At 44.5% G+C, this 9813-nt stretch overlaps 1 protein-coding gene across 8 annotated transcripts in view; it reads left to right on the forward strand.

Annotated features, from left to right (window-relative positions):
• Nucleotides 1-9729, forward strand: part of WRN (WRN RecQ like helicase) — a 28615-nt gene extending 18886 nt beyond the window's left edge. For 5 of the 8 annotated variants that reach the window (XM_074540388.1, XM_074540387.1, XM_074540386.1 and 2 more), the window contains 14 exons: nucleotides 1292-1433; nucleotides 2172-2345; nucleotides 2426-2520; nucleotides 2778-2853; nucleotides 3008-3081; nucleotides 3846-3924; nucleotides 4235-4347; nucleotides 4523-4637; nucleotides 5204-5329; nucleotides 6171-6333; nucleotides 6770-6984; nucleotides 8058-8129; nucleotides 8605-8745; nucleotides 9403-9729. In XM_074540388.1, coding sequence (XP_074396489.1) covers nucleotides 1292-1433; nucleotides 2172-2345; nucleotides 2426-2520; nucleotides 2778-2853; nucleotides 3008-3081; nucleotides 3846-3924; nucleotides 4235-4347; nucleotides 4523-4637; nucleotides 5204-5329; nucleotides 6171-6333; nucleotides 6770-6984; nucleotides 8058-8129; nucleotides 8605-8745; nucleotides 9403-9525 — 1708 coding nt within the window. In that variant the 3' untranslated portion in view covers nucleotides 9526-9729. The remainder of the gene's footprint in view (nucleotides 1-1291; nucleotides 1434-2171; nucleotides 2346-2425; nucleotides 2521-2777; nucleotides 2854-3007; nucleotides 3082-3845; nucleotides 3925-4234; nucleotides 4348-4522; nucleotides 4638-5203; nucleotides 5330-6170; nucleotides 6334-6769; nucleotides 6985-8057; nucleotides 8130-8604; nucleotides 8746-9402) is intronic. The other 3 variants (XM_074540389.1, XM_074540390.1, XM_074540391.1) reach the window with 3 other exon arrangements.
• The last annotated feature ends 84 nt before the right edge of the window (nucleotides 9730-9813 follow it).

Genomic DNA, 9813 nt, shown 5'->3' on the forward strand with positions numbered 1-9813 from the left:
CACATCTGATCTGGCAGCTGCTCAGCCTCAGGTTTATTTTTGGGCATCTCCCTAACCTTTTTCCAGTGAGTCAAGCAAACTGTGATAAGCTCCAAGTGAGGCTGTGGGAAAGCCTGGAAGCAGAGCAGGATTGCAGTTCCTAAAAAGGGGATTAGAGCACCTCTCAGTGAAAAACACTTCTATTCATCAGTTTAAGGCCTGTTAGGTAATTAATCCCAAAGGACAGCACTTGCAAATGGTGTGTGGTGCCAGGTGTCTGAGGCTAAATTGCCCCAGTGTCCGGGGAGCTGATCTCCTGTGCTGACATGTGCTCTTTTAACCTTGCTAATAATCTCATGGATGTGCTGAGGGGGACTCAGGAGGCTGATAGTCAGGGAGGCCTGAGCAGAAACACATTTGTCACCTCCTTCTGTAGTTACAATAAAGCTTTCCCTGAAGTTACAGTGAAGCATTCCTTGCTTGGGCTGTTAGCCTGATGCTTTCTGATCCCAGGTGAGGTGTTAGGCTGTGCTGCTTTCTGGAGAAGTGTTACCAATGTAGCTACTGAATTTCTGTATGTCAGGGATTAGGACAGCTTTGCCTGGCCTCTACTACAGCTGAGTTAAAGAATTTGAAAGATCATAATTGCCCTCTTTGCAGTCACCTTGCAGTGCTACTAAAGAGCCAGGTTGTGAATTTGTATTGCAGAACTGAAATCACTTGAAATAGGTAATTCTTGTTTTTTCTCCTTAGAAGTGGTTTGTGCTAGTAATGTTTGTGTGTTCTTTCAGTCAGTAAGAAAGAGCAACCCCACTAAAGGGCTATGTCTTTCTTTACTCCTGGTTTTGTTTTTCCTATTAACAAACCTTACCTAGCCTTTAGTGGGGTTGCTCTTTACTCCTGGTTTTGTTTTTCCTTTATGTTCTTAAAGAAACAGAAAAAAGCTTTAAAGTGCAGTTGAAGAAATGTTGTGCATGCCCAAACCAATGCAAATATTTTGATATTGAATTCCAAAAATTGCTGAGACCATGTTCTTAACAGCAGGTGTGGTGGAGAACTTCCTGTTGGATTGGGCAGGTGTCTGAAAAGTTACATGGATAGAAATAGAAGTGTGTCTTGAAGTTACATTGATGCAAATCATTAAATGTGTTTAGATGTATAGAACATGGACTGACATTAGAGACTAGGTACAAGTAATCACTTGTTATTTCATTTAATTATTTCTTTAATCACTGGGTTGACAGCATTTTGGAGCAAGGGAGAGGGGGCTTGGTTTGTTTGTGTTAAGCTTGGCTTTTTTTGTGCCTTGCAGTGGCTCCTGCCTTGCAGTCCCCAGTGACTTTGAGGGTGGATTGCAGGACTTTGGGAAGCAAGCACAGCAGCTGCTGTCTGCAGTGAGTGCCCTGGATGAGAAGTTTGGGACCAGAATGCCAGTTCTGCTTCTTCGAGGGTCTGTAAGTGATGGGGCAACTCCTGGTGTGTGTTCTGAGGGGAGGGGCTGTGACAACCTCATTTAATTGATCCTCCTAATTGATCTGTCCATCAGTACATGGATATCCATGTGTGTCCATGTGTGTGCACCATTTTTCTTGGAGAGATGTAGTCTTGACTTTGGGAAGCTGCTCAGCTCCACTCCCCATGCAACAAGCAAGGGGATCATCCTCTAATTTTTTGTGAAAATGCATCATTTTGATTATCTTGAAAGGAACAGCCTTTTCAGAATTCAGGATAAACATTTGGCTCAATTAGTTGGCTTATGTTTAAATAAAACAAAGAATGACTACCATTGTATCTTAGTGTTGCTGTCTGACTTTGAATACTGAAGTAGTGTACCAGAATAAGTATAAACTGACTTCCATACACCTTTAATTTTAATTGTTTTGAAATGCTAAGCAAGACAGTCACTGGAAATAAATTAGAAAAAAAACAAAATATTTTTTATGCTTACAAACTGAGGAGGTTAGGGTGAGTTATGTTCCTTGTTTAACCTTTTATTGCAGTTAAGCTGCTGGTTGTCACACAAGTGCATCTAGGGAAAAATGAACTTGCCACAGCCTTGGCAGGAAGTAGGTTAGGAGTGGAATAGCTCAGAGGAGGCTCCTCACATGCTGGGCTTTTGGTTTACTGGTTGTGTTTGAAGTTTCCCTGTGCAAGGAGTGCCCAAATGTGACAGGATCTTTCCAACCTTGCAGTGCTCGCAGCGCTTGCCGGAACGGTACCACAGGCACCCTCTCTTTGGCTGTGGGAAAGAGTGGCCAGAGAACTGGTGGAAACTGCTCTGCCAGCAGCTCATCATGGAAGGCTTCCTCAAAGAGGTTTCAGGCCAGAACAACAAATTTGCAACCATTTGTGTGCTCACCCAGAAGGTACTTGTGGTGGTGAAAGGACCCACTGAGAGCTCCTCCTGAGTAACCCACAGCTAAGCAGTGTGGTTTGTTTCCTGCAGGGTCGGAATTGGCTGTCCAAGGATGGATCTGCCCCAAATCCAAGTCTTTTGTTACAGTCCAGTGAAGACCTGAATCTGCAGAGACCTTCTGCCAGGTAATTGTAGCACATGTGTTCTCTTGAATCAGATCTGTCTCTGAACCCTGCTTTTGGAGAGGGCAGGGTTGAAAAGGAGGAGGCTTTGAGATCCTCAGTGTTCTGGTTTTTTTGCACAGAATAACAATTCTAGTAATTAATCAATAACTTGATTTGCCAAACGCGTCCTTGTACCGACTTGAAATCAGTTTATTTAGCAGAATGTTGTTTTTTGTTCACTGTACAATGGAGTTAAGATGTAATTAATTGCATTACAGCAGCAGGCGTTCGCCTCTGCTCGCCAAGCAGCGCTCGCCTGGCACAAAAGGAACAGCACAGTCACCAGGCAAGCAGGTCTGTACCAGTACAACCCTCCTGCTGTGTCATCCATCCCTGCCCATGTTATAAAAAACCCAACCCAGCTTACTCCAAGTTAATTTTTATCAACAGCAAACTCGATGAAAAGATTGTAAATCAGCATTTGTCTTGTTCTGTTTTTTTTTTATAGGTATCTCTATATGAGATGTTTTCCTGTTACAGAAAAGGTCAAACTCCTCCAAGAAACGCTAACATGGTTAACAGGTACAGTATTTGGAATTAAACCAGCCTTACCTAGTTTTGACAGTGTGAATGGGGATGCTGCTTGTTGGGGGATCATTAAAATGAGCACTTTCCTGTGCGAGGGGTGTGGAAATGTTTAATGCATTAAAAAAAGACAAGTGCCTAAAACTTGCTGTACACTGCATTATTACATTTCAAAATATATTGTATTTACAAGATTTCACAGTTAACATCAGGGAGCATGGAGGGCTCTGCCTTTCCACACTGGTCTGGAGAAGACTGAGACCAACTCAAGACTCTCTCAGGTCAAAAGAAATCAAATAACCTCTTGCAAAAAGCAGACCAAGTAATTTGTTTTCCTGGCTCATGTGCTGCTTCAGATTAAATGCACCTTGTGTTTCTAAGTGGATTCCTCCTTCAGGCCACCATTCTGGTGCTGGCAGATGACAGGAAGAGGCTGTATCAGTTAGGTGAATAGTTGCCACTGCAGCCATGCGAAGACCGATTATTTTAGGGACAGTTAAAATCTGTAAAACCAAGCTATTTGCACTGTGCTTAGGGAAGGAGTCTCTTAGTCCAGCTTGTGTGCTGACAGATGTTGCAGTGTAATCCTGGCAGTCCAGTCAAGGGTTTGTGTCCCTGAGCTCATGGACTCAGTGGGAGTCTGGATACTGCTGGTTGTACCCCAGCCAGCCCTGGGTGCAGAGCTGGCAACATAAATTGGGCCTTGATTCAAGTGATTTAAAGCAAGGCTTGCTTCACACTTGATTTTTTTTTTTTGGTAGTGTTTCAGGGCGCTCACCACTGAAATCTCCTTTGAAGCCCCAACAACCAAGTGCTTCATCCAGAGAAAAAGAGCTTGAGGTAAGCTCTGCTGGGACTGGGAGGATATCTCTGAATTGCAGTCAGCCTGCAAACCACAGTTGTTCTGTGTTTGGGCAGAACAAAATTAAAATTAACTTAAAACTACAAAATTACTTCAAATTACTGGGTTGTTTTAAACAGAACTACCAGAATAGGACTGAAATACACAAGGGGGGGGTTAATGGGTGGTGGGGTTTTTGTGTATTATTAGGAAGATCAGGGAGGGGATAACTTCTGCTCTTGTAACAACTGTACTTACAAGTGATGTAGAGCTGCTTCCTGAGAATTTGGCTCCTTCCTTCCTTCCCAGACTGCTCTGTATGGCAAGCTGCTGACTGCTAGACAGAAGGTAGCTAATGAGAAGGAAATTCCTCCAGCTGTCTTGGCAACCAATAAGATCCTGGTGGAGATGGCCCGGATAAGGTAAAGCCAGCACGCAGACATGTTGTACAAACTGGGGAGCTTGCAAACCAAGCCACAGATCCCTTTGCTGCTTCTCTTGGGGGAATGGAGGCATCTCAAGTGCCTCCTCCAGCTACCAAAAGGCAGCAATATTTTGGGATTGCCTTATGTTGTTGCATTCTTCATCCTAAACCAGGCCTACGAGCATTGAGAACCTGAAGAAAATTGATGGTGTGTCTGAAGCCAAGTCCACCATGTTGATGCCTCTCCTGGCTGAGGTTAAGGACTTCTGCCAAGCAAATGGTTTGCAGGTATGATGAAATCAAGTGTCTTCTCCTTGGCAGGAACCTTAAGGATGGAGTTTGCTTTGCAGCTGTTGGACAACTCCATGGAGTTGCCTTTCTGTTTCACAAAAAAAAAAATTGCTTTGATCTAGCAATAGGAATCAAAAGTATGTCTACTTTTGTAGTTGTTTTCAGGAGGTCTGTTTTGAGAAAATTGAGCTCAAATTGAGAAGTGTCCCAGGCAGACTGAATGCCACAGTTTGTTCTGGTGAAATAGGTATTCCTCATTCCATGTGAAACTAAGATGATGTGTTGGCCTGGGCACTTTATTCTGGCTGGTTTTCTTTTCCAAGTTCCTTGGATGATGCTGTGCTGGTTTTAGTAAGATGGGAACATGTGGATGTCCATCTGAATTCCCTCCTTGCTTTAGTGTTCCCTCCCTTTACTTTTAAGAACATGGAGTCAAAACCAACCTCCAGAGAGATGAATGGTTCTGTTAGGGTTACTTTGTCAGTTAACTTCAGATAATGGGAGGGTGATCAGTGGGTTGTCAGTGGGATAAAATTAATTTAATTCTGCTTTATCTCACTCAGACCGACACATTCCCCGCCGCTGAATCCAAGGTTCAGCAAGAAGCATCTCCCTGGAAGCGTGCTAGAGCCCTTTCTCCCTCAGAGGAGGTCACATATACCTTGTTCCAGGAGAAAAATTACTCTCTGGTAAGCTCTGGGCTGTGGAGGCTTTTGCTTTGCTGAAAACTGGCAGCAGAGAGGCTTTGTCTAGAGGAGGGGGATGTGCAACTTTTCTTAAATCCTCTGCATGGTGCTGGATAGGTTGCTTTAAACCTCTGAGGCAGTGTTTTTCCTGGGAAGTGGCAGATGCTCTTACTTATCTCTGAAGTGGTGGTATGGAAAACTGAGGTGGTATACAGTGAATTTTTAATTCCACAGGAAGCAACTTGAATTGCTTTGGCTTTAACTTTGCCTGTCCCAAGAGTATGGGGCAAATGGTCCCAGAGTTAAAAGTGTACCTAAAGATGAATTAACAAGAAATAGTTGTACAATTATTAATGGGCAGCTTGATGCACTGTATCCACTAATCCTGCTGAAATGCACAGTGTGTGTATTCTTTGGAGAAACGAGTAGAAAGTTGAAGTGTGCTTTTTTGAAGAGTACCAGATTCCAGTTGGAGACCTATCCTTGAGAAAATAAAGTTTGGGTCAATCAAGTTCAAGATGCTTTGCTTCAAGGCAAATGCTTTAGGAGGAGAATTCCTTGTGGAAATGAGGAGGAATTTGTTGTGGTGTTTGTGGGCCCCTGAGAAGTCAGGTGCACCACAGCTCCTTCATCTCAGCTAAGTTCAAGGTGAAGTGTTGCACTTAAGCTGTGAAGTTTTGAGGGAGAAACGCACTTGACAAGCTGGGTAAGAAATGAGATAGGTATTAGGAATAAAGCAGTGTTTTGGGGAGCTTTGTTGCGCTACCATGTGCTGGCGACTCTGGATTGTTTTTTGGGACTGACACCTGAGCCCTGTGCATGCCCTGTGCCTTTGTTTCCCCAGAGGGCCATAAGTGAGAGCAGATCTCTGCCCCTGGCAGTGGTTGGCACCCACCTGTGCCAGGCGCTGGCCGCGGGCCGCACGGTGAGCGTGGAGCGCGCGGGTCTGACCCCCGACGTGCAGAGCCTCATCAGGGACATCATCTGCAGCCCTCCCATCCTCTCAGGTGAGCATCACTGACCTACCTGCAGCTGCTGCTCCCAGCTACACCCCCCAGCAGTCCTGGAAGGCTGGGGCAGATTGCTTTCCTTTCAGGTTCAGTTGTAAAGTAACTTCATCGTGATCCATAACAATGGGGCTGACTTTTACGAGTCATTTGACTCAGTTGGGTGGAAGTTCTTGAGTCATCCCTCTTAAATCTGTGTTTACTGAAATGTTTTTGGGGAAAAAACTGACAAAGTATTGCTGTAAGTACTGGCATCCTCAGAAAACACAGTGGGAATTTATCACATGATCTCACAAGTCAAACCCATACATTTTCACCTTCTTAAGTTTTCTATGCCTTAATCCATTACGTGCTTTAATGAGGTGCAACAAATGTATTGTACAATATAAGAAAACTGAACTTAAATAATTAACGTTATTTTTCTATTTTTTCTAAGACACTACCAAACTTCAAGAAATTAGAAAACGTACTCCTGCCAATATTGAGCTGTATCTGATCAAGATGATGATTGTACTACTGGAGAAAGAGAATAGAAATAAATCTCAGGATGGCTTAGGCTTCAAAAGAAGGTTGGTGTGGCCTGAAGGGCAGCAGGGAAAAACAGGAGCAGATCAAGCAAGAAGGGAAGGTGCATTGTGGAATAAAACACAGGTTAGTAAAAGAAGGTTGTAAGTGTTCTTCTGTAAAATCATGTTTTCTGTGTAGGAACAGACTAACAGAATGTTTTTGGTGTCTTCAGCACCTTCCCAATACACCTCTCCCTCAGTTTTGATCCAAACTGCCTCCTCCTCAGAGGAATGTTTAGAGCAGAAACTGAGGATTCTCTTGGGATAAGTGTTGACTTAGGAAGAAGTCAGAGCTGTGCAGCTTTGCTGTGATTTATTACACACATTGCAAGTTCTTCCCAGTATGGAAATTGGGATGTGCATGTTCCTTCATAGCAGCCAAATCCAGCTTGTGCCCTGGCTTTTTTTCTGTGCACTGGGATGTGGGCAAAGAGGTTCTCCTACTAGGCAGGAAGGTTAAGAGGATGAAAAAGCCAGAGGCAATTCCAGCCAGGAATTGGGTCCTTAGATTACTTGAAACTGCTGGGCACAGCCTGATAACAAGTGTCACCTGGAGGACCAATGTTGGAAAATAAGGAGCTCTTTGTTGCTGTGTGAGAAAATCCAGAGTAGTCTCGGCTCTCTGCTGGCCTTTGACCCCATGTCCGAGTTCAGTACCTGGTACAAAGGACACCCTGCACTGAGTGGCACCTGGTGGCAATAGCAAAAAGAAACAGCATATTCCAAATCCTTCTACCTGTGCTGGGATTTTGTGTCTGCTCCTTACAGGGCTTGGGGCTGATTTCTTAAACACTGGCTCAAACAATTTTTCAAGCACTGCCATTTTGCCAAATTGATTTTTCTTGCTTCCCTGAAAACTACAATATCTGTGTCACAGCCTTTTTTTCCTGCAGTTGACCTCCTGACAGTGCAGTTGCCTGAGCTCTTGTCACACTTTTCCGTGCTCCTGGAGCTAATAGTGGAATGACATGCTATTAGTAATCAAATTAATGTAATCCAAAGGAACAGACTGCAAATCCAAAAGCTAATCCAGTCTTTATTTACTTCTCCTTCAGAAAATATGCTGAATATCTAATAATTCTCTGTATTAAGCAATTCTAAATCTCTTAATGGGTGTTCTTGGGTTTGAATGGCCTGACACTGCTGCTGCTTTTACAGGGGAGTGGAATCAATCCAGCAGCCAGGGAAGGAGCAGGGAAAACCCATCTGCATGTGGTGCCTTCAGCTTGGGTAAACAGATGTTGTCACTCTAATAAAGCATGTGGTAAAACTGCCATTAGTGAGGGCTTTGGTAACACAGGGATGTGTGGCTGATGCAAAAATGTCAGTGTGACTGCTGCAACCTATGGACAGCAGGATCGTGTAAAAAACATGAGCTCATATCTCTGTGCCCACTGTGCTGTTTGTAACTGACACTTTAGCTGTGAAAACACATTTCAAAATACAACACTTGGGAGGCAGAAGTAAATATTTCAAGTTTTCAAAGCCATAGGGATGGAGCAAGTGGTTTTTTCCACTTAAAAAAAAAAAAGCCAAGTACAGTTTTGCTGTGTGTTTGAAATGCACTAGCTTCACTTGCTCAGATTTTATTATGGTGACATGAATAAGCAATAGGTGGTGCCCTCACTAAGCAGAGGTGCTGGCATGCTGTTGATGAGGGACTGTGACCCAGGTAACCTTGTGCTTCCTTTGTGTTCCCTGGAAGGCTGCAGGGAGTGTGGATGGCAGCCAGGCAGGGAGCAGGGGGGCAGCAGGCCCCTCAAAGCCCACCACCATGGCCTCCTCCCACCAGCCTGCCCTCCATCCTGAGCAGAAGGAGCAGATCTTGGCAGACCCTCAGCCCAAGGTGAGAAGGCAGGAGCACAGCCCAGACCTGCTGATGGGGGTGGGAATCTTCAACAACCCAATTCTCAGCTTCTGTTTGGCTCCCAGACTGTCTGAAACCCTGGCCTGGCTTGCCAGCCCTTGCCTCTCATTGACACCCCTGAGGCAGTGGTGCCATGTTGTTTTTGTTGTCCTTGCAATAGACTGCTACAAGAAACTTTTCCCCCCGGTACTTTTTGTCAGCTCTTTTGTGGCAGATGCTTCCAACATTTTAAGAGGACATTTGTTTCCTTTTTTTCCTTTTGAAGTACAGAGTACTGTGAGGCTGTGCCCATCACATTAAGGGTTTTTCCCCTGGTGTCTATAGGAACACAAGCTGTATGGGCAGATATTAAGAGTTCTTATTTAAAAGGGAGCTCCTGCCCCTGACCAGCACTGCTTGTTGAACTCTTCGTTTCAGTTTGAAGCTGGGTATTGCTGTGAGTGCAAATCTTTGTCAGCCTTGATTCTCAGAGTTTAGCTCTTGAATAAGGTGTTGGGTTTAACTGCTGCATATTCATGAAGAGTTTGGTCAGTTTGTGGCTCCAGCTGAGCATGAATTAGAGCAGTAGAGCTGTGCCAGTGGGGCAGGCTGTGGCTGTGTGTATCCTTCCACATTTGTGCCTTTGTTTCCTTCCAGAGCTTGCATCCCCCCGTGAAGAGGAGGGTGCCAGAATGGTTTGGAACCTCGGCAGCAACACCTGGAGCTGTAACCCAGACCAAGAAATGTAAAACAGAAACCAAGAAAGGGATTTTCAGTTGAATCTGGAAATCAAGATGATCTGTTTTTTACTAGTCTTTCCCATGACTGCGAGCATTATCTGCACAGACTTTTGCTTCACAGGGGCTTTAATTGCCCCTGCTCTGCATTATTCCTGCTGCTGCCTCCTCTCTTCCTCAAGCAGCACTTTTTAGACTTTTTTCACTGTGTGAAACGGGATGTTAATAAAAGGATTTGAATAAATAACAGTTTTTTCATGTGTATGTGTCTGTGGAAGCTGGGGGCGGGCAGGCCGGGCCGCGTTGCCATGGCGACGGGCGGGCCGCTTCC

Source organism: Zonotrichia albicollis, chromosome 5 (genome assembly GCF_047830755.1).
Source record: "Zonotrichia albicollis isolate bZonAlb1 chromosome 5, bZonAlb1.hap1, whole genome shotgun sequence".
Lineage (NCBI taxonomy): Eukaryota > Metazoa > Chordata > Aves > Passeriformes > Passerellidae > Zonotrichia > Zonotrichia albicollis.